The following is a 25,754-nucleotide window of genomic DNA, read 5'->3' as shown; positions in this document are numbered from 1 at the left end:
CCCTCGTATTATCAAAACAAATAGAATTTTCTCAAATTTTGAAACAAATTTTCCCCTTTGCAAATGTTTTGTGCAAAGTTATGTTGGAAGAAAGAAGGAGATACTAATACTAACTGATGTCTTCATTTGCTGTCAAAACATATTCTTAATCAATTATAAATAACAAATATTTCGCTTCTATAAAGAATATCAGTGTAAAACATCTTTATTTAAGCTTAGCCAAGAATATTTTACCGTTTTCTTCTACCTTTTGTGGATATTCGCGCAAAAATGTTGACAGCAAATGAAGACTACGCCCTGATCACCTTCTTAAATTCGCCTTGAGCACGGTCAATAGCGAAATCAAGCTTATTGTTGTGTATATTTTCTGTAAAATAATAAATTATCAAGCTTCACAAATATAAGCATATTAAGCGGCCCATACACTATCAAATTGGCTTGTCCAGCCGATGAACCCTTTCTGTACGTGTGTGCTTGATAAGTGTGTAGCAAAGCATTCAATCAGCCTTCAATCTGCAACCGAAATCTTCAAATTTTCCTCTAAAAACGAATGAACTTAAAATTTTTTTATTTCTTCACAAACACAATGTTTTGTTTTGTAACTCATTTTTAACCCAGTTGCAGTTGACCAATCGAACTGAAACTTTACACACTTTTCAGATTTAGATGACAATACATGAATATGGAATCAAAACCAATATTGGTCCATTTTATAGTGTTTTATTTAAATTGCATTTCAAATCTGGTAACTCATTTTTGACACAGTTGCAGTTGACCAATCGGACTAAAATCTGGTAACTCAATTTTGACACAGTTGCAGTTGACCAATCGGACTAAAACTTTGCACACTTTTCAGATTTGGATGACAATACATGAATATGAAATCAAAACCAATATTGGTCCATTTTATTGTGTTTTAACGGTGTTTTATTTAACATGCATTTCAAATCTGGTAACTCATTTTTGACACAGTTGCAGTTGACCAATCGAACTAAAACTTTGCACACTTTTTAGATTAGGATGAGAATAAATGAATATAAAATCAAAATCAATATTGGCCCATTTTTACAGTGTTTTTACCGTGTTTTATTTAAATTGCATTTCAAATCTGTTAACTCAATTTTGACACAGTTGCAGTTGACCAATCAGACTAAAACTTTGCACACTTTTCAGATTTGGATGACAATACATGAATATGAAACCAAATCCAATATGGGTCCATTTTTCCCTTTAGCCCCCATATAGCTGTACAACCCGATTTAGTTCAAATCTAGTAACTCATTTTTAACGCAGTTGAAGTTGACCAATCGAACTGAAACTTTGCGCACTTTTCAGATTTGGATGACAATACATGAATATGGGCCCATATTTTCCTACAGCCCCCATATAGCGGTACCACCCGATTTCAGGTATTTTGAGGATTTTATCTTAATTTTTGCCCGACTTAGCTGGCATTTGGGGTTTCCAATGATACACACATTTCCCGACCAAAAATTGTGAACATAGGTCCAGGTTTTGCTATAGCCCCCATATAGCGGTACGGCCCGATTTCAAGTGTTTTAAGGATTTTATCTTCATTTTTAACCCGAATAGGCCGTAATTTGGCTTTTGGGGTTCCCAATGGTACTCAAACTTCCCTACCAAAAATTGTGGACATAGGTCCAGGTTTTGCTAAAGCCCCCATATAGCGGTACGGCCCGATTTCAAGTGTTTTAAGGATTTTATCTTCATTTTTAGGCCGAATTGGCTGTAACTTGGCATTTGGAGTCCCAAATGGCACAGAAACCAAAAATTTTTGACATAGGTCCAGGTTTTCCCCCATATAGTTGTACCACCGATTTCAAGTGTTTCAAGGATTTTATCTTCATTTTAGTCAGAATTGGCTGTAACTTGGCATTTGGAGTTCCCAATTATAGGTTTTGGTGTAGCCTATATATAACGGTACTACACGATTTCAGGCATTTTAAAGTTTCTCTATAAATTTTCGGCCTAAATTGACTATAATTTTGTTCTCAGTGGTCAAAAAAATGTATTTACTAAAAAGTTGGAAATAAAAAATAATTTAAAAAGAATTTAGTGTCAGTGTTTTATTTAGAAATGGACTTAAAACTTGAAAATAATTTGTCGCTTAGCCTCAATAAATATATTCTTTCTCATGATGGAATCTCTCAAATAAAATGCTTGCATTTAAATTATAAATGGTGGCAAAATTAAACGGCAAGCGTTTTATTTGAGAGATTCCATCATAAGAAAGAATATATTTATTGAGGCTAAGCGACAAATTATTTTCAAGTTTTAAGTCCATTTCTAAATAAAACACTGACACTAAATTTTTTTAAATTATTTTTTATTTCAAAATTTCTTTTTGACAACTTTGAAAATAAACCATATTCATCGGATTGATTGAGTTTTGAAAATCAAAACCAGTTTGATATTCCTCAATCCATAAAATTCACACACACATTCTCAGGCCCATACCTATATACGTCCCTATTCCCAGGGCGTGTGTGGTGAAAAAAGTAGAACACATGTATTCTTATGAGAACTACCGAAATACGTCGAGCGTATACTTTTTTTAAGTTGAAAAATTTAACTTTGACAGAACGTTATTGTTTGTATGTGTGTGTTTTGTATTTTAAAAACAAAAGCCCAACAAAACATGAAATACAAATCGTTGCATAGGAAAACTATTTATTTTACGAATGAAAACATTTAATTAAGTTTTGGTCGCGGATTTGGTGTTTTAATTTTGATTTTGTACTCAACGTATTTGGGTAATACGGACGCTCAGAGAGCGTTGTTGTGGTAGAAAGGTGAAATATTTGTGTACGTCCCGTCGTTATTTAGGATTAGCAGTTATATTTTGAAAAATTTACACATACTACTACAAATATTGACATCAAAATTTTATAGTGTATGCCCACTTTAAATTCATATATTTTCTCAGAACTATGTATGTATATACAGTGTCAAATAGCCTTTGTATTTTGTCCCTTTGTTTAGGTCTCTAGTACCCTAGTACGGAATTCACGGTTGTTTGCGTGAAGTAGACAATACGTTGCCATTTCTTTTCCAGCTTCAATTGGTTGTGAACCATTGCTGCAATAGACAAATCTAAATCCAGATGGGACAAATTTTAGAAAATCTTGATTTTATGCGGATTGTCGCCAATATTGAATCCACCAGGGTGAACATGGAGACGAGATGTTCTAGCCTGTGGCTTAGGACATTCCTACGGCCAAATTACTGTCTTCTTGCATTGCTGTGACATTGGATTTTCTTGGTGTGCTAAAGATTCTCGTCGTCAGCCCAGTGATCAAAGGCACTTGAACATTTACCCTTAGGTGCTCCCCCATATTCTCTTAATTGCTAGCGGCACTTTATTTTATTCACATCTAACCCATATGTATATCTACTGAGCTACCGGATACGTCCACAGGTTACGGGTAGTGGAACATAATATATATAGAGCGAGTATAAGTATTAGTATTTAGCGGACAAGAAAGTGTCTTTTTTATTTTATCCACTCTTAAAACTATTACATTAAAATACATACACACATTCAATAATTGGAGCGTTTTAAAAAGTTTAATTCCGTTTTATTTTTAACATACTTTGTTATTACATAGCCCATGGGTATTATCGAACGGAAATTAATTCTCAAAATTGCAAATCTCCTGTCATGGTATAAACTTTCCAGTGCATGCAATGTGGTCACCAACGGTTTTCATGATGAGGCAATGCGTCAGATGCCAAAGGCAAAAAAAAAACTACTTCGCATTCTGACAAGTTCTCACAAATTGAAGACAGTTCACGCAAGGAATATACAAATGTTTTGGATTTTCTTTCTCAAAAAATATACCTTAGGAAATTTCAATCAAATTTGTAAAACAATATTGATGAAAACAAAACTTTATATAGTTTTTGAAGTTTACTGGTTTTTGTATAAAAACCACATAAAGGACAATTTGAGTTTAGGTAGTTATAATGAGAAAGTGTACTTACAGTGAACCACAGTGAATTGTGCGAAAAAGTTTTGTGTGTGTTTTTAAGGATTAACAAGGAGGGTTCAAAATGAAAAAAGTCTTCACATTATTAGCAATATATTACATTAAGGAAATGTACCAATCAACCAAAACTAAAAACCGGTATATATGTTAATATGAACATGTCTTCATTTTGCTCTTCTAAATATTTTAAGGACAACATTCTCTCATTTTTATACCCTCCACCATAGGATGGGGGTATATTAAGTTTGTCACTACGTTTGTAACTACCCGAACTAATCATTGTAGACCCCACAGACTATATATATTCTTGATCAGCGTGCAATTCTACATCGATATAGCCATGTCCGTCCGTCTGTGGAAATCACTCTAGCGTCCGAACGGATTGACGTAGGTGAATCAAATTTTGGGAAAATCTATTATTTGTACGTAGGACTTTTGGTATTGAAAGCGGGCTATGTAGGTCCACACTTTCGATAGCCCCCATACAAAATGACGCGTGACGCGTCGTCGTTCTAAGGAATGTTTAAGATATTTGTCCCATTTTACCACCGAATTGGTTGTAACTTTTTATTTTGTGTCTCCAGAGGCCAAAAAACATTCCTACCAAAGTTGGTTTATATAGGTCTACGTTTTGGAATAGCCCCCATATAACGCCCCATATAAAGCACGCGTAATTTTAATATATTTTGAATGTATTAGTCCCATTTGACAACAGAATCGGTTGTAACTTTGTATTTTGTGTTTCCAGAGGCTAAGAAATATTTCTACCATAAAATGTTTACATAGGTCCACGTTTTGATATAGCCCCCATAGGAAGATATCTCCCGATTTTCGGTATTTTGCAGGGTTTGGCCTCATTATCACACCGAGATGGCTGAAATTTGGTATTTAGTCTTCGTTGGGGGTATAGAACTTTCCCCCAAAAATTTGTAGGTATAGGTCCACGCCATCATATAGCCCCCATAGAACGGTACCTTCCGATTTTCGGTATTTTGAAGGTTGTGGCCACATTAATCCACCGAAATGACTAAAATTTGTGGTGGAGGGTATAAAAAGTTCGGCCCGACCGAACTTAACGCTTTTCCTACTTGTTAGTTATAATGATGTTCCGAAGGATGATGGTGTTATCTTTTAATCTAATATTGCAACACCCTAAAAAATAGCAAAACTAATATCCCTCTTAAGGGAAGCATATTTGAGTGACGGGTCCGCAGTAGAACACCAAGTAGATATATTGGATAACCCCAAATTAAACAAACAGAGCATTTCGCAAACTCGACCGCTTCTTTACAGAGAAAGTGCAGTTTATGCATTGGTGGGTGAACTAGAATAGAAGAAAGGTGATGTTATTTCTTGCAAAGTGCGATAAAATGGGAAAGACGATACAAAAAATAACGAACTATATTAAACCTGTTATGAAAAAAGCATGCATTTTGCTGTAGGTTGGTAGATTTTCGAAAGCTACAATGTCTCTGAGGAATATGTGCTTCAAAATTCATCTTATCCGCGCCCTTAGGGCATGGGCAAAGAGAATAATAACAAGAAAGAAAGCCTTATGTTCAGCCGGGCTGAATTTGCCATACCCTCCAGCATGAAATATTCCGAAGTAAAATATAATATTTAGTTTTCTTTTTGTTACAAAAATACCAATGTCACAATTGGTGGTGGATTACAGCTTAATTACAGCAAATTTGGGCCAAAATATGGATAATAACTTCTAAATACCTCAAATCGTTCTTTTATACAATTCTTTTAACCACAATTTTAGATGGATTAGTTTTTTGACCACTGGGAATCCCAAATATCAAATTTTAGTCAGCAAAAGGCTTAAAAACACCTGAAATTGGTGGTACCGGTATATGGGGGATACACCAAAACGTGATCTACATATGTGCACAAATTTTAATGGAGAAGTTTATTGAGCACTGAATGGTGAAAATGCAGATAATAACTTTCACATACCTAAAATCGGGTGGTACCGTTATAAGCAGGCTATGCCAAACATAAACTTATTTTTATACCCTACACCACTATGTGGAAAGGGTATTATAAGTTTGTTTTGGTAAAAATTCATGTACTTACTTACTTAGCTGGCCCATTACAGAACATTTGTTCCATAGACCGAACTAAGAAAATATCTCCAATTCTCTCTGTTTCGTGCTTCGCTTTTTGGAATACCGCGCCTTGTCATCTTATCATCCACTTGTTTGCGCCATCTTTTCTTTGGCCTGCCAATTCTGCGTGCACCGCCATGTGGCTCGAATTTATACGCCTTTTTAGCGGGTTCATCATCGCTCATTCTTATTATATAGCCTAGCCAACGCAATCGCTGCATCTCGATACGTTTAACTATATTGATGTCCTTGTATAGCAGATACAGCTCGTGGTTCATACGAAGTCGATATTCACCGTCAACGCAAATCGGTCCGTAGATCTTTCGAAGAATTTTTCTCTCAAACACGCCAAGCACTGCCTTATCTGTTTGCGCAAGTACCCAGGCTTCGGAACCATACATCAGCACGGGTAGTATCAGTGTTTTGTAAAGCGTTATTTTTGTTTGACGAGTTGTGGCTTTGTTTTTAAAGTGCTTAAGCCAAAGTAGCATCTGTTGGCCAATACAATTCTTCTTTTTATTTCACAACTGATGTCGTTTGTTGTGTTCACGGCGGTGCCGAGGTATACGAAGTCTTTTACTACCTCAAAATTATAGGAACCAACTTCAACAGTTGGTCCGATCTCAATGGACGCATTGCGCGTCGACACCATCAGCTTGGTCTTCTCGCCGTTTACCGCCAGACCCACTTTAGCAGATTCTCTTTCGACCTTCATAAAGGTATCGGTTACATCTTTTACTGATCGTCCCATGATGTCTATATCATCAGCATAATCAAGTAACATGTGGCTATTGGTGTAGATTGTGCCTCTTCTTTTGACGTTTGCCTCTCGTATAACCTTTTCTAGCAGGATGTTGAAAAGGTCACACGAAATGCTGTCTCCTTGCCTGAAACCTCTTTTGGTACAAAACTCCTCGGAGAGGTTCTTTCCTATTTTAACTGAAGATCTTGTGTCAGTTAGAGTCATTTTACAAAGCCGAATGAGCTTTGCGGGGATACTAAATTCAGACATTGCTTGGAATACCTTTGAACGTAGCGGGCTGTCGAAGGCTGTTTTATAATCGACAAAAAGGTGGTAGGTGTCGATCTGCATCTCTTGGGTCTTCTCCAGGATTTGGCGCAGGGTAAATATCTGGTCAATGGTGGACTTGCCAGGTCTAAAGCCGCATTGCTAAGGTCCAATTATTTCGTTGACCATGGGCATTAGTCGTTCGCACAATATCCCTGACAATATCTTGTATGCGATAGGGAGAAGACTTTTGCCCCTGTAGTTGGAGCATAAAGTCTTATCTCCTTTCTTATGGACGGGACACAGGATGCTCAGGTTCCAATCAGGGTACTCGTTCTTCCTGCCAGATGGAGCTAACTAGCTGATGCATACACCTTATCAGCGTGTCGCCTCCGGTTTTAAACAGCTCGGCTGGTAGGCCATCAGCTCCTGCTGCCTTATTATTATTCAGCCGGTTTATTGCTGTCTTTACCTCATCTTGGCCGGGTGGTATACATTCAATACCGTCTTCTTGGATTGGATCTGTGGTATCTTCGTCGACTCCGCTACTATTGGATACCAACAGTTTGGAAAAATGCTCTTTCCATATCCTTAGCACACTATCTGTATCAGTTACCAGATTACCTTGTTGGTCTCTACAGGAGGATGTGCCAGTTCCAAAGCCATCAGTTTGATGTTTCACTCTTTGGTAGAATTTTCGGACTTCATTCTGTCTCCTGTACATCTCGATTTGTTCACACTCCCGCTTTTCCATCTCTCTCTTTTTCCTGCGGAAAAGACGTTTCTCCTCTCTCCTTTTCTCCCGATACCTCTCTCGTGGTACCTCTGGTACTGCTAACTACCATGTTTCTTGCAGCTGCAAAGTCTATCAGCCTCATACCATTATCAGATGTTTCACTGTGGAGACTGAATTTCCCGACTGTTGGGCCAAAGATATTCTCCTTTCCAATTTTGGCATTAAAATCGCTTAGTATAATTTTAATGTCATGGGCAGGGCAACGGTCATAAGTTTCTTCTAAGCGCTCGTAAAATATATCTTTGGTGAGCGCAAATAAAGCTGATGTTGAAGAATTTTGCCTTTAATCGAATTGCAGCGAGTCTTTCATTCACTGGGGTGAAGCTGGAGACCAGATGTTTTAACCCCCGACCAACTACAAATCCGCAACCAAACTCATGCTTTGTGTCACGGCAGCTATAATACAGTGAGTCACCTTTAGGTGTTGTTGTGACGCCTTTCCCATTCCATCGTATTTCCTGTATGGCAGTAATATCGGCCTTGTACTTTTCAAGTACATCTGCCAATGCGTAAACTGCACCTTCTCTATAAAGAGTGCGAACATTCCAGGTGCAGATTCGCAGATCATGGTCCTTAAAACGTTTGCGGGGGTCGTCAACTTTTGAGGGATTTGTTGTTCTTTTCTTTCGTTTTTTCATAGTATTCTGTTTTTCTGGGGGAGGGTTACTAACGCGACACCCAAACCCAAGTTTTTAACGTTCTTATGGGTGAACGCGCGGCACATGTTAGCTCACTACCTTTAACGGGTGTTGAAGGCAGTTCCCCAGGTGACACCACGGGGAGGTCAGTGTCCACTTGAGATGAAAGAGGGACCAAGACAAATCCTGGGCTTTGTCATGTTAAAGCCGGTCAGGACCGTTGCTTGGTATCTTCCATCCCCTACGTCACCCAATTCATGTAACACCGCTAAATATTCGTCGAGATCCCCAATGTGGTATACCAATCTTCATATCTCGACTATATAAAGCGATTTTGAGATGTGTGTCCGTCCGTCCGTCCGTCTGTCCATTATAAATTGTAATCAAACTCCAGGCCGCAATTATGGACCGATCGTCACGAAATTTTGTATGGAGGTCGGGTTAAGACCAGAATAGATCTCTATTTTCATTTGTGATGATCGAGAAATATTTAGCGGGTGAAATTGAACAAAAGCATAATATTTATCCAATTTTGTAGCGGCTCTGTAGGTCGCAATAATAACACTGCTCAACAAAATTGAAAAAGTTGAATGTTTCAACCGAAGTTGTTGTTGTTTCTAAATGAATTCGGCGAGTTATTTTCAAATCTTTATATCCTCCAAACGCATACTTCTACCACATATAATAAGTGAAATACATATTACGCCAATGGATCGTATATGTAGCAAAATAACTAATAAATAAATCCCTCTTATATAGGTGACTTTATCTATGAGGAATTCTCAGTCATGTGGCTAAAATATTATGTAAAGTTTTCAAGTGTTTTTTCTTTCAATAAAATCCTTAAACAACTGTAGAACATTGGAACCCTGTCATTTCTAATAGGCAACTTATCTCTTAAAATCGATGCCAAATATGTAATACTCACGTTTTCTAACCATAATTCGTCCTATGTAATATTCAATAGTAACAAACTTGACGTTTCATTAAATTGTTTCACTATGACTATGACCACTGTGAAATGTGTCCTTTATTATATATTTATTTTATTTTTATATCTTCCCACGATATTATGTGTGTAATATATTTGGATCGAAGTGTAGTCCTTACCGATTAAACTTAGAAATATTAAGCATTTAACATTCTTCTTTAAAATATTTTAAATGCAAAACATTTTTGGTAATGAAGGTAGTTCAGTTTCAGTGTGAGTTACTGTATATGTTTGTATTCATATTGGAATCCGACTTCCATACAAAATTTCGTGACTATCGGTCCATAATTGCGGCCTGAAGAGTCATTAATATATTATTACAATAAAGCCTTTGCTTACACGATTCCCAAAATGTATAAATGTTCATCTCTCTACTACTATTTAAAATCGTTTGTCGTGAAGAAAATACATTTTAGCGGCCAAATATCCGCGTAAATGTATAAAACACATTTGCAGAGAATCCACTACATAGGCGATACGTCCGAAAATCTGCTTTAACACCAGTGAAACCAGGTAACGTAATTTGGTGACTTTGTGGGTTCGAGTCCTTGGCTTTCCTTTTTCACTTGCAAATAATTTCCGATCATCAAGCTTAACTCAAAACGAGAAAATGAATAAAAAATCATTAAAAATTATCTTCGCCCTAAAAAGGCAAAATTTCAAAAATTCTTTTAATAAATTTAAAAAAAGAATTTTGCCCGGAGTCGGAGTCGAACTTTTTTTCACGACTCCGACTCCAGCAAAATTTGCTAGACTCCGACTCCAGACTCCGATTCCGACTCCAAAACCCTAGTCGTAAAACACGCTGTTCGTACTCGGGAATAAAAAGTAGATCCCATCTCAGCAAATGTGAATCGGTGTGCACTCATTGATATGAGAGAAGTCTCCCCTGTCCTATCGGGGATGATATGGAATCACATATATGCATGTTTTTTTTTTTTTGACAACAGGAAATTCCAAATGTTAAATTACATCCAATTTAGGCCAGCAATGTAAATTATAACTTCCCAATACCTCAAATCGTGTGGTACGGTTATATGGGGGATGTACCAAAACATGGACTTATGTCCGCAATTTTTGGTGGAGACCTTTCTTGACCACTAGGAATCTTAAATGCTTAAACCTTGAATTCCCAGTGGAATCCTAAATTCCAAATTAAATACAGTTTGCGCCAAATGTGTCGATAACAACTTTAAATCTCGGTACGGTTACATGGGAGACAATTCAAAACGTGGGCCTTAGTCGACAATTGTTGGTGGTGAAGATTTGTGGCAGAACCGTAAATGCCTAATTGTAGCTAATTCAGTCATATAATGTAGCTAAAAATTCAAAAATACCTGAAATCGGGTGGTACCGTTATAAGGGGGCTATTACGAAACGTGATCCTACAGTATGTTCACACTTTTTTGTGTAGGATTTTGTTTACCGCGTTAAATGGTAAGTGTCAAATTAAGTCCCATTTGGTCAGAAAATTAAACTAAAAAGTTCAAAATATGTATCTTAAATAGTTTGGTACCGTTATATGGCGACTATACCAAAACACGGACTTATGTCCACAATGTTGGTAGATGAGTATGTTGACCACTAGTTATCCAAATTGTGCCAAATATCAAATTAGAATTGTTAATTCGGTCGGGAAATGTAGCTAATACGTAAAAATACCAGTAATCGGGCGGTACCGTATATGGGGCTTATGTATACAATTTAACGAACTTCCAAATGATTTCTTATTCGGCCTGAAATTAAAGCAAAAAACGTCAAAATTGCCGAAATCAGTACAATATGTACACAATTTTTGGTAGATAAGTTTTTATGCAACTAGGAACCCTTAATGCAAAATTATTGCTAATTTGAATATGTAGCCAAAAACACCAACATACTTGAAGTCGGCATGTACAGTTATATGGGGGCTATACTGGAATTCTTGGCTAGTTCAAGATTTGTTGTGAGTTGACCCCAAAACAGCGGACAGGATAGTTTGATAATATTGTTGTGTTCCTTTTTATATCCTCCACCATAATATTGTCATTCCGTTTGTAACACATCGAAATATTCATCGGAGATCCTATAAAGTATTTATATTCTGGATCAGAGTAAAATTCTAAGTCGATATAACCATGCCTGTCTGTCCGTCTGTTGAAATCGAGATAGAGTTCCCAATTTTCAAAATAGAGCTTTGTAATTTGGTATAGAAGTTTCTATTACTTCTAGGCTGTTTGGTATTGCAAATGGACTATATGGGCCCACGTTTTGATATAGACCCCATAGAAGGGTACCATTCGATTTTCGGTATTTTGAAGGTTTTAGGCTTGTTTATATTTTTTATTTATAATCCGGCTCGAAGGACCAACATGTTGAGTAATAAAACTACAACCGTCTCGTTGGGTTGTAAATTCTATTCTAATTTTATTCATGATAAAATGAATCTAAAGAACTAAATTACAAAATAATTCTTAGCTTATCTTCTCTTATTCTATGCTCTTATCACTACAAGAACCTGCTCCCTTGCTGAGTGCATTATCTCTTGGGCGATGCCTTTATTATCAATGCACCCCAGCTGTTCACATAAACTGCTATCTCTTATGCTCTACTTATCTAAAATACATAGATTTTTCAATAATACTTCAATATTTTATGATCGAACATATTAATAGAAAATGTTGCTGCTGGAAAACTGACTGATTAAAATATTTTCCAATATTACACGAAGTTCCCCAACAGCACAACCATTACTAAATCATGTACAAATAATTTGTACATTCTCCGCCGCGGCTTAAAGTGGGAGTAGTGGATTATTATACCCTATACCACAATGTGGAAAAGGGTATTATAAGTTTGTTTTGGTAAAAATTCATGTAACACCGCGAAATATTCGTCGGAGACCCCCAATGTGGTATACCAATCTTCATATCTCGACGAGATAAAGCGATTTTGAGATGTGTGTCCGTCCGTCCCTCCGTCCGTCCGTCCGTCCGTCCGTCTGTCCATTATAAATTGTAAACACGCTCCAGGCCGCAATTATGGACCGATCGTCACGAAATTTTGTATGGAGGCGGGTTCAGATCAGAATAGATCCCTATTCTTATTGGTGTTGATCGTGAAATATTTAGCGGGTGAAATGGACCAAAAACATAATATTTATCCAATTTTCTAGCGGCTCTGTAGGTCTCAATAATAGTCCGATCAACGCGTAATTTTAAATAAGGTAAGAGTATATCACAAAGGAGAAGCTAGCAATTTGAGATGGCGATCGGATAATATTTAGAGGGTTAAATGGACCAAAACTTTTGTGTGAAAATTGTGAAAAAATTTAATATACAGCTTATATCTTAATTCCTGAAAGTGACATTCCGTACAAGTGAGATATACTTGAAAGTAGAACGCTTGACCTTTCAATTGATGCCAATTATGTTGGTGTGCATGATCAGATAACAGAGTTACAGCCTAATATATCCCGTTATTTGTTTGTGGTGTAATAAAAAACACGCTAGAAGTCGCAACTATACATCAATAGTCACGTCATTTTGCACCGGGTAAGAGTATAGGTCGAAAAAGATGCCTACAATTTTGAATGATGATCTGATATTCTTTGGCGGGTGAAATGGACCATTAATTTGTATGAAAAATATAAAAATTTCATAATTTCGGTCGATATTTTAATTCCTTGAGGACATATATATTTCGCAAAGTAGCCTACATATGGAAAAAAACTACTGACTTTTCCTCTGATGTAAATTGCAATAAAGTGTTTGCTAGATAACGAGCCTACTGCCTAATATATAATGGGTTCTGTGTAGAGAACCACATTTTTATCCCATGCTACATATTGTCTCTCCAAAAGTTTATGTAACACCACGAAATATTCCCCCTAGACCCCTTATATGGTATGCCAAAATTCATATCTCGACGAGATAAAGCGATTTAGCGATGTGTGTCCGTCCATTAAAAATTGTAAACATGCTTAAGGCCGCAATTATGGACCGATTGTAACAATTTTTTAAGGAGATTGGGTTCGGCCCTGAATAGAAATGATTAGTTTTTGCTGATGATCGTGAAATGTTCAGGGGATGAAATGGACCAAAACCAAATTTTAACCAATTTTGTAGCGGCTCTGTAGGTCAAAATAATAACCCGCAAAATTTTAAACAAAGTTTGAGTTTATGATGAAGAAGAAGCGTACAAACCAACGTGAAGATCCGATAATACTTAGCGGGTTAAATGGACTGAAACTTTTGTGTGAAATTGGTAAAAATTTCAATAACGCGGTTCAACAACGGAAGTAGTAGTACTACATAAGTGGGTTTCATTACATTTTAGTTTGTGTGAACTAAATTTTCATAAATGGTCATAAGTATTATACATTACATCTCTGATATTTGATAATTAAATTTTCACAATCATTGAAAAGAAGTTCTGTGGAGAGCGATTGTCCAGGGATAGTGGTATAGGGTATCCCATGGTCGGCTCCGTCCGACTATAGACTTTTCTTACTTGTCTAACATTATGTTACATTATAACAAAATGAAGAATGAAAAAAGTATTACTTAAATAAAAATAAAATCTAAATATAATTATTAGAAAAAATTAAATATAATTATTCTAGGTCACTGCACCAATGATATTCTTTTTTAGAGCTCTTCTCCAACGATAAAATACGTTGTATACTCCTTTCGGCAACGACTCTCTCCTATGTTGCTTGAGTTTGATCGGTTCTTTATCGCCATCTCTTAAATAGTTTTCATTCCCGTCATCAGTTTTATCAGTTGTATCGAATATTTGTTCGTTCCCGTCATGCAGCCCGACTTCCGTTAATTCATCACTTGATCCTGGGGACATATTATTGGGATGTGTCCATTCACTGCACTTTTCCTGGCTGTGGGTTTCAATCAACGGTTGTACACATGTTCCGTTCTCCATTCGTAGTTGTTCCATTAGTTCATTTTCTTCTTCTGGAGTGTCTTGATTGACTGTATCTTTGATATTCACAAATTCTTCCACAACTCTTTCTTCATCACTGCTTCCCGTGCCTGTTCCAGCCGTCTTATTCAAATCATCTTCACAGACATCGACCTCACTCTTTTCGCTGCTGGTTACAAAATATTCCAATTTGCTAAAATAGTCCTTGCCACTCAATAGTTTGTTGTAGGCACCAATTTCTAGATCCAATGAACTTTCCATGTCCGTTAGAAGTTGGTCATCTCGCCTCTTTTGCACCATCGCATTATGTAAACGTTGCAATTCAGCTTCCAAATTGGCTACATCCGAAACATGACTTGTACGCTCATTTTCTAGCAATTGCTCCAAATCAAGTATGCGGGCATTCAATGTAGCTTTTGTCGATTCCAATTCACTAACTCGACTATTCAAGCTATCAACAGGTGTACGAGTCTCAAGTAATTCTTCGATAGCACTAGAGTTACTTTTGGTTGCAGCTTGCAGACTCCCCATCTTTTGCTCATACAGCATTTTAATTTCCTCCCGAAACTCCTGCAGATATTGTTGTAATTTGTTTTCACTTGCTTTGTAGACATCATTATTTTTATGTAATTTTTGATGGACTTCGTCTAGTTGTTCTTCTAATTGTTGATTACGGTTTTGTAATTCTTCATTGGAAGACTGCAATGAATTAAACTTTACACGAACATCCGCAACAACGTTCTTAAATTCTGCTATCACCTCCTGGAGGCCTTTAACCTCACACAATAACGCTTTTTTGTCGGTGCATTCTTTATAGAGCTGTGCTTCCAGCTGTTGAGTTGTCTTCTTTTGAATACAATCAATTTGTTCGTATGATTGTTTCATTTCTGCTACATTCAATTTCAGTATCCTCACCTCCTTTACGAGATGTGTATTTTCTTCTTGCACAACATCGAGATTACATTTGGCTTCTTTCAGCTCTGTGCGCAATTTTTCCAAAAAACTATTCTCTTCATCCATGGCTCTTGTTTCCTCAACCTGGGAGGTATTTTCGGGTTGACCGTGGTCTTCAAAATTTTCCTCAAAATGAGGACTTGCCGGCGGCCAACTCTCCAGCTCTTGATATTTTCGGCTGGCCTCGGCAATGCACCCATCACATTCACAGTTGTGGGGGTAGAAGATCCAATATCTTTCAGCCATCCAGAGTCTCTCCATTGAATCCTCCTCCCACATCTTATCCTGTCTACCTTTGTCTACGGGACAGACCATTTCTCCTTGGAATAAAGCCTGGAAAGCCTTCAACAATTCTCTAAGGCGGATTTGCGCATCTTCGGCTAACTTTAATCGGCCTTCTAGCTCTCTATTTCGAGCCATTAGTTTATTCAGAATATCTCCTTCCATGATTGTTTTTTTTTTTCTTTAATTGGGACCTTTGCCTCTTTTTTTTTAATAGTAACTTTATGGGACTTTATGTCCTCTTTTGATTTTTTTTCCGAGTGGGACCTTTATAGTCCTCTTTTCTATAAATTTCTATTTTATTTTTTTACTGTTGGGAGCCTTTGTCCTCTTTTAATATAATTATTTTTTTGTGCCCTTTTGGGTCTTTTCCAAATTTTGCCTCTGTGGGTCTTTTTCAAAATTGCCTCCGCGGCTCTTAAATGTGCCTTCGCGGCTATTTCATTTTTGCCTTCACGGCTCTTGTTATGTTTTTTTTAAGTAGCCTTCTTTGGCTTCTTTTTTTAATATTTTTAAGGATGATTTCTTTTTTCTTTTCTAAATATTTATATTTATATGCCCTGTGGGTCTTTTTTTTTGCTTAGTTCTTCTCTTCCTTTTTAGAGAAGAACCGCTTCGTTTTTCCTTAAGTATTAAACGTTCCATATGAAATTTGTCGGTATAGGTCCACACCTTTGAACGGTACATCCCTATTTCAGATATTTTGAAGGTTGTGGCCTCAATATTCCACCGAAATGGCGGATATTTAGTATTTAGTCTTCGTTGGGGGTATACAACTCTCTCCCAGTAATTTGTCGGTATAGGTCCACGCCTTCATATAGTCCCCATAGAACGGTACCTCCCTTCAGAATTTTGAAGGTTTTAGCCTCATTATCACACCGAAATGGCTGAAATTTAGTACTTAGTCTTCGTTGAGGGTATACAACTTTCTCCCAGAAATTTGTCGGTATAGGTCCATGCCTTCATATAGCCCCCATAGAACGGTACCTTCCGATTTTCGGTATTTTGATGGTTGTGGCCACAGCAACCCACGGAAGTGGCTGAAATTTTGTATTTAGTTTTTGTTGGAGGTGATAGCCTTTCTGACTGAACTTCGTCATTATAGGTCCACGTTTCGATATAGCCCCCATAGAAAGGTACCTCCCGATTTTCATAATTCTGAAGGTTGTGACGTCAATATCCCACCGAAAGACTGAAATTTTTTATTTAGTCTTTTATGTGGTTATAAAATATTCCAGAAGAAAATTATAAGTATAGGTCCGCGGGTTCCTATATCGTCCACAGATGCGTACCTCTTTATTTTCGGTATTTTGAAGGTTTTACCGAAATATGTGAAATTTCGTATTTAGTCTTCTTTGAGTCTAAAAACTTTCCGCCAGAAATTTGTAAGTGTATATCGATACAGTCTTCTTTGGTATACAGTCTTCTTCATAAACGAAAGGAAACTAGTTTTTCCCTTTCTGTTCAATGCAATTCGTGGAGGAGGGTAGAACAAGTTCGGCCTGGCCGAACTTAACGCCATTCTTAATTGTTTGTTTTTCAAAATAGTCAAGCTTAATCCCATTGTTGTTGTTTTAAAACAACTAATTTATTAGTGGAGAAAGTTTTGAATTTTTCGCCAAGGGGTAAGTCAGGGAAGACTAGTTCCGATCCTCGCCACAGGATCTTATCAGTTCCCTTGTTTCTTGTTTGTGGATATTTTCCACCGAACCTTCAACAATAAACTTTTTTATTCCTCAAACATCAATCGTCGCACAGTGGATCCACCCATTGGCCAAAAATAAAAAAATTAATGTCAAAATTTTGGTACAACATCTGGCAACTCTGATAGCTATGACATGGATCTTTTTAAAAATATATTAGTTTTTGATTCATTCGAACGCGATCTTCTTAAGAATAGCTTCAAAATTCGGAACTTTTGACTAATATTTTTTGTTGTGAGTACAACATATATTTTAAGTGCAAGTAAATATATTCAAAATATCGCGAAACTAATACGTATGCCAAAATATTATAGTGGATTTTTAAGAAGGAGGTAGTAGCTTAATTTTAATTAAAAAATAGTGTTTTAGCGTGTTGTGGAATTCTAGTAAGCTGCATATTTTCTTAGTGTAGTTTGTAATGCCAATTCGATCATATACTTAAATTTGACCTAAGGTTTTAGTCATGATGCCCACCAGTGTCCACCTCGGGAATAACTTTTCAAAGTAGGTCATGGGTTTAAGATTATTCAGTATTAAAATCAGCTGCCATCTAGTGCCAGACTATAAATGGTGGGTCGATGACAAAGCTGTACTAGAATAGGGTTTCGATGAATATATTAGCGTACAACTCTGTTATCTGACCTCGTACATTAACATAATTGGCATCAGTGGCATGATGAAGAAGTCGTCTTCCAAACTAGTCTTACGTTGGCGGTACGTGCTTTCTAGGAAGAACGTTTTAAGATCTATATTAAAAATTTTACCAATTTTCAGAAAAAATTTTAGAATTTTTTAATCCGCTAACTTGATCGATTTTATGTTGTTTTGGATATTGTTTTGTTTCTCCAAGCCTATTTTTGCATCATAAGATACTCGGGACCTTTGTTCATGTCATTTTGTATTAACAGCATAAAACAATTCTTACCGTATAGTCCCTCCATAGGGGAAAGGGGGGAGAATGTCACGCTCGTGGTTTCTTAAAACACTCTTCGCAGCAGCACAAAGCTGTAACCGGCGCATTGGCTTGATTTTTACCCTCTAAATATATTTGGCCACTTTCTCCATACAAGTGGATCCACTGTGCGTCGGCTCGAAATATAAGACTGACCAAAGAAAAAACCTCTTTGACAACCTCATATAACCCCAACGAAAGTGTTTGCAAAACTAGACAAACCCTCTCCCCTGTTATTTTGTTTGTCCTAAAAGATCTAATTGCTGAAATTGTTTTACATTTTTTTAATTTATTTTCAAATTACTTTTTCTTAAAAATATACACGGTGCTCTTGAATCAGATTTAAATGGAAGGTGCTTTCACCTGGGAAGTTTTTGCGGATTCTGAAACTACAATGTTCATAGATGAGAAAAATCAAAAAACAAAAAAAAATCGCTGGAGCGCTTTTTAAATAAATCGCGATTCAAGTTAACATTTTTAGGGGTTGTTTAGGTTTTCACGATTTTGCTTAGAAACCGCAAGTCCTATCAAAATGAGACGGAAAAAAATGTTGTAGCTATAAAAATTCTCTACAAAATTGACCTTTACGGTACTTGAGTAGGTTTTACCATTTTTGAGATATTGAAGTTCAAATTGGGACAATGCACTGACTGTATCGCCCCCTTATAAAACAATGTCATGAAGGGTGCGCCTTAACTAACTTTTAATGAAAACCGCTTACACAGGGGAAGTTTTTGTGAATTCTGAAACGGCAATGTTCATAGATGAGAAAAATCCAAAAATAAGAAAAAATCGCTACAGGGATTTTTAAATAAATCGCGGTAAAAATTCACATTTTTATGTGTTTTTTAGGTTTTCACGATATTGCTTGGAAACCGCAAGTCCAATCGAAATAGAGCTAAAGAAAATGTTGTAGCTGTGAAAATTCTCTACAGGACTGACGTTTCTGATTTGTTCTCAGGCTGTACCATTTTTGAGATAAAGAAGCTCAGTTTACATTTTTAGGTTTTTCTGTTAGGGTTTCGCGATTTTGCTTGAATAGGGTAAGTTTTATCGGCATGGGACCTGAGAAAATCTTATAGCTGTGAAAATTCTCTACAAGACTGGCTTATGTGTTTTTTCCTAGGTTGTACCTGTTTCTTAGATATATAAGTTTAAGTTGGGAAATTGCAGTCATGACATTGTTTTATAAGGAGACGATACAGAATTGAGTTGAATTTGAATTGTCCCAATTTCAACTTCTATATCTCAAAAGTTGTAAAACCTACGAAAATATCATTAAGGGCAATCTTATAGAGAATTTTTATAGCTACAACACTTTCTTTATTCCCATTTTGATAGGACTTGCGATTTCCAAGCAAAATCCCAAAAACCTAAACAACCCCTAAAAATGTCAACTTGAATCGCGATTTATTTAAAAAGCGCTCCCGCGATTTTTTTTTGTTTTTTGATTTTTCTCATCTATGAACATTGTAGTTTCAGGTGTAAGCTCTAATATTTGCTGCGTTATAGGTTTATTCGTTTTAGACTGTTTTCATGAAGAAAAATAATAAATTTGAAACAAATTAAGCTTTTCTTTTTCAATGCATTTACTTTGCCATAAATTGAACCCACAGTTCAGTATCGTAAGAGTTTTTGGTAATTGTTTCAATAACCATATTTTCGTTCTCATACATTCTTTTAAGTTTCTTCTTCCCTGCGGCGAGGACTTACATTAATAGCAAAAAAAAAAAGGTAGAATGAAACTTAAGTATCTCCGAGTGTCATCAAGAAACATTTACAAAATAATAAATTTTCAAAGTCACGTATAAATTGACTCAATGGGGATATTGTTGTGGTAGTGATGGTGGTAGACGTTGTGCAAACTATGTGAAAAATTGCTCCATTACAAATTTTATGATAAATCATAATCAACTATTTACTAATGGTAAAATTTTCTCTTTTGCTTAACTGAAAGTAAATAAATGTATTTTTTTTCTTTATTCTTTTTCTTTGTTCTCTTGCAGTGTGAATTACTGCTGCGACGTTTGGGTCCAGCGCCAATGGCCGCGTACGCGAACAACAACCACAGCTCTGCCAATACACCGCAGTTGTCTTCATTAATCTCAACGGACAAGGATAGTGGCATGGGCAGTCCGGTGGGCAGTGCTCGAAGTGCCAAGTTTCGACGCCGCAAACATAAATCATCGCAGTGGCTGTCCCAGGCAAATACATTGCACCCGAAATTGTCCCGTTGCACGGCCACGGCCAATGAACGCCTGCTTAAGATTATAATGGCCCAGGATGAGACAATTCAAAGGCAATTGTCATTGCTACGGTAAGTCCTTGAATAAATTGAGTTTCCATTAGGTTAGGGGAGGGAGGCAGGCAAGGCGGTTGATGTGATTTGTATCAATGGGGGTAATGATGGAGCAGAAGGTCGCCTACAATGAGCATTATTGTCACCTTAATTATCCTTAGCATTGACCACAAAAGAAAATGAGAACGACAATAAAGCACGTAGCTTCATTTATGATGTCTAATTTGCCAACCGGGGAATTGTCATAAATAATAATATTTATTCCACGGGTATTGCTACCTGGTGCGGGTAAAATGTTTTTATTTAGTCTGAATTTATTTTTTATGGTTTGAAATATTAGTCAAGAGCAAAAAACCAAAATTGTGTCGAGACTAAGAATTTAATTTAAAATACTTTTTTAGTTTTTTTCTTGTGTTGGTATTTGATGGGAATGTTAGTTAGCATTAGCCGCTTTAAACAATTGTAATAAAAAACAAGTAAGAGAGGGCTATAGTCGGACTGGGCCGACCATGTGAAACCCTACACTACCTCTAGGCATTAGTTTTCCACGGAATTTCTTTTGCATGATTGCGACATATTTTAGCCGTCAGGTAATAAGGACAATAGTTGACATACACGGTAACATACCAGAGATATAGCACACACCGTCATTACTGGAAACGTAAGACTTGTTTTCTTATTTTAAAATGGACAGACATAAATACATGTTTCTTCAAAAAATGAATGAAAAAATATCAATATTTCGAGGCATTGCGTTTGTGTAGACCAAGTGTAGTACAAAAATTTCAATACCCGTACATCTTTGTAATTTGCATCAATTTAAAAACTGGGAATTTGAAAAATTCATCTATCATCAGACACGCTATTGCAATTTGCATCAGGGGGAAAGGTCAATAGTTTTTTCCATATGTAGGCTACTTTGCCGGTATATACCTTCCAGGAAATAAAATATAGACCAAAAATATGTTTTTTTATTTTTCATACAAAAGTAAAAGTCTTCTTCACCCGCTAAATAATATCAGGGGCATAGTTTCGACATTCAATTCGATCCAGTATTTGACAACCTATTCGCGCCACCAACCGTACATTTACTAAGGTAGATGCATTGGCAATCTGTTACAACAATGTCAAAAAGTTTTGGAAACATAAATTATTTCGTACATATGTCTGGCACAACTTCATTCCGAAATTATTACCCAAACTATTGTTTATCGACTTCAACAAATATTTACATTTTTTCATTAATAATTTTGTTCATCGACTTACCCCCTGTTTTTGTAAAAAATGGTATTCTTCTCACATGAAATGTGTATTGTGTATTAAAGCAACTTTAATTTATTAGTGGGAAAATTGGCAATGTTTACCAAGGGGTAAGGCAGGGAAGACTATAGTTTCAGATCTCGCCACAGATCTTCATCAGTTCGCTTGTTTCTTGTGTTTCACCAAGAAACTTTTTATACCCAAGTGTTAATTGCTAGCTCAAATAGATAAGTGTCCAAAGAAACTCTGATCGAGAATTTCTTTGGCACTACCTAAACTCGAGCAACTTCACTTGCAAAAAAACCAAATCTTTCCCAGATCTTTGTTTGCAAGTGAATTTGCTCGAGTTTAGGTAGTGCCAAAGAAATTGTCGATTAGAATTGAGCGAGCAATTGACACTTGGGTATAAAAAGTTTCTTGTTGAAAAACAAGAAACAAGGGAACTGATGAAGATCTGTGGCGAGATCTGAAACTAAAGTCTTCCCTGCCTTACCCCTTGGTAAACATTGCCAATTTTTCCCACTAATAAATTAAAGTTGTTTTAATACAATATTAAAACAACGATTGTGGGATTAAGCCTGACTATTTTGAAAAACAAAATTTTTAAATTTTTCACACAAAGGTTGTGGTTCATTTAACCCTTTAAATATTAGCTGATCGCCAACCCAAATTGTAAGCTTCTTCTTTGTCATATACTCTTACCTTATACAAAATTTCGCGTTGATCGACCTACAGAACCGCTACATTTCACCCGCTAAATATTTCATGATCATCATCAATAAAAATAGGGATCTATTCTGGTCTGAACCCGACCTCCAAAGAAAATTTCGTGACGATCGGTCCATAATTGCGGCCTGGAGTCTGATTACAATTTATAATGGACAGACTGATGGGCGAACAGACATCTCAAAATCGCTTTATCTCGTCGAGATATGAAGACTGGTATACCACATTATGGGTTTTCCGACGAATTACTTGAATTTTTACATGAATTTTTACCAAAACAAACTTATAATACCCTTTCCACATAGTGGTGTAGGGTATAAATGCAATGTTTGAGCATTAATTTCGTTTACGGTTGTTTTCAGCTACAATTTTTTTACTGTTAGGAATAAATCCAGATGGGTATGCTACTTCTAGCAGATATTAGCCCTTTAGGATGTACAACAATACATTTTTTTCCATTAGTTTCTCCTATAATTTAGCAGCAAGTTGATCTAAAATAGGAATACAAAATATTGATTAAGGCACTAAAACAATTTTCTATGTGGGTTTCGAGATATACACCACGGAAAGCCCTTGATATGTCGTACATTTTGTCCAATACCGAACTTGTAATTTTTTTTTGAATACACAATGAGTTTAAAGCTTCAAGACCCTTATGTTCATTACAGAATTCCAAAACACTTTATTATTTGATAATGAAATGACATGACTTAAAGAAGAAATTCAGTTTTACATGAAAGTTTCTCCCAAAAAGAGTATTCAAACAAAAAACAAGTAAGAAAAGCGATAAGTTCGTCCGGGCCAACACGAACTGTATTGAAGTGAATAGGAACAATTACTTTAATTTAGTTTTATTACAGGAGTAGCACATATCCCAACTGATAATACATACTCCCTTCAAAACAGCTCATATGGGGCGTCATCGTTATTCTTTCCAAAACATGGACCAATATTTACATTTTTCCGAATTGAGCGAAATACATAAAATTGGGCAATACTGACTAGACTTAAACCTGGATATTCTGGATTTGGATAGTTAACAACATCGGGAGCACCGTTGCATGGAGGCTGTATAAAACGTTGAACTGTAACGATAAATTTCTAGAGGAAAGTTTCGTAACTCCAGCGAAGACTAAACACCAAATTTCAGTAATTTCGGTGGGTTATTGAGGCCACATTCTTCAAAAGGAGAGGAAGGAGAAAGTTTTGCATCCCAAAGGAGGACGAAATATCGAATTTCAGCCATTTTGGTAGGATAATATAGTTAAAACATTCAAAAATACCGAAAATTGGGAGATATCGTCCTATGGGGGCTATGAGGGCGTGGACCTATACCAACAAATTTCAGCTGGAAAGTTGTATACCCACAACGAGACTAACTACCAAATTTCAGTCATTTCGGTGGGATATTGACATCACAACCTTCAAAATACCGAAAATAGGGAATTACCGTTCTATGGGGGCTATACTAAGGTGTGGACCTGTACCGACACATTTCATATGCGTTTAATACCCCAAATGGAGACCAAACACCAAATTTCAGCCATTTGGGTGGACTATTGAGGCCACAACCTTCAAAATACCGAAAATAGGGATTTACTGTTCTATGGGGCTATACTAAGGCGTGGACCTGTACCGACAAGTTTCTGGGGCAAAGTTTTATAGCCCCACGAAGTCTAAATGAGGATAATGAGGATAAATGTTTGTTAGCCTCTGGAAACACAAAATACAAAGTTACAACCAATTCTGAGGTCAAATGGGACTAATATATTCAAAATATCTTATAGTGACGCGTACTATATATGGGACGCTATATGGGGGCTATACAAAAACGTGATCTATATAAACAAACTTTGGTAGAAATGTTTTTTATCCTCTGGAGACACAAAATGCCAAATTACAACCAATTCGGTGGTAAAATGGGACAGATATCTTAAAAATTCCTTAAAACGACGACGCGTCACTTTTTATGGGGGCTATATGAAACGTGGACCTACATAGCTCGCTTTCAATACCAAAAGTCCTACGTACATATAATAGATTCTACCAAAATTTCATCCACCTCCTTCAATCCGTTAGGTCGTTAGAGTGATTTCCACAGACGGACGGACATGGCTATATCGATGTAGAATTGCACGCTGATCAAGAATATATATAGTTTGTGGGGTCTACAATGATTATTTCGAGTAGTTACAAACGGAATGACAAACTTAATATACCCCCCATCTTATGGTGGAGGGTATAAAAAAATATATTTCTTAGACAACTTGTTAATACAGTACAGAATCTTCAGAACAATATAGTTTTCATTTGAAATTTCCAAAAACACAAATTATGGTAGAGAAAAACGTAATAATTTGTCAAAGTAGCTAAAAAAATGTATCGGACCAAAATATTTCCTCTTGCTTACGTCCCTGACACATTTAAATATATATTTCCTGTAAAGTTGATATATTCTTGATCAGAATAAAATTCTGAGTCGAAATAGCCATGTCCGTCTGTTGTAAGCATTCTAGCATATGACGGTACCTCCTGATTTTAGGTATTTTGAGTATTTTACCTGCATTTGTTGACCGAACTACCACGAAACTTCTCCCCCAAAAATTGTCAAGATAGATCCGTGTTTTAGTAAAGCGCCCATACAACGGTTCCTCCCGATTTTAGGTGTTTTAGGAATTTTGGACCGGACTGTCTGTAATATGACATTTGATGGTTATTGATGATTTTGGTATAGCCTTAATATAGCGGTACCTCCCGATTTTACGTATATTTAAGATATAAGATAAATTTTTGGCCGAACTACAGCATTTTTTGCTTACCTGCACATTCAGAAATTCCACAGGTTCTTGTGCAAAAATGCAGAAAATTCAGGAAGTTTAAATTCGCTTACCTGCCTAACAAAGCAGATCACTTAAAAGTAGAAAATAATTTTTCATGATGGAATCTCTCAAATAAAACGCTTGCCGTTCAATATTGTTAAAATTTTTAATTCAAATGCAAGCGTTTTATTTTAGAGATTCCATCATGAAAAATTATTTTCTACTTTTAAGTGCATTTATAAATAAAACACTGTTACTTAATTTTTTTAATTATATACTTATTT

General features: G+C 36.3%; 1 protein-coding gene across 7 annotated transcripts in view; it reads left to right on the top strand.

The window, feature by feature from the left end:
* Positions 1-25,754, top strand: part of LOC141403645 (uncharacterized) — a 340,358-nt gene that overhangs the window by 276,548 nt on the left and 38,056 nt on the right. For all 7 annotated transcript variants that reach the window (XM_073986380.1, XM_073986376.1, XM_073986381.1 and 4 more), the window contains one exon: positions 20,373-20,683. In XM_073986380.1, coding sequence (XP_073842481.1) covers positions 20,373-20,683 — 311 coding nt within the window. The remainder of the gene's footprint in view (positions 1-20,372; positions 20,684-25,754) is intronic.

The sequence above is a fragment of the Musca autumnalis genome, unplaced genomic scaffold (assembly GCF_047663935.1).
Source record: "Musca autumnalis isolate F117 unplaced genomic scaffold, ASM4766393v1 scaffold_4, whole genome shotgun sequence".
NCBI classification, from domain to species: Eukaryota; Metazoa; Arthropoda; class Insecta; order Diptera; family Muscidae; genus Musca; species Musca autumnalis.
This window is presented reverse-complemented; position numbering and strand designations above follow the sequence as displayed.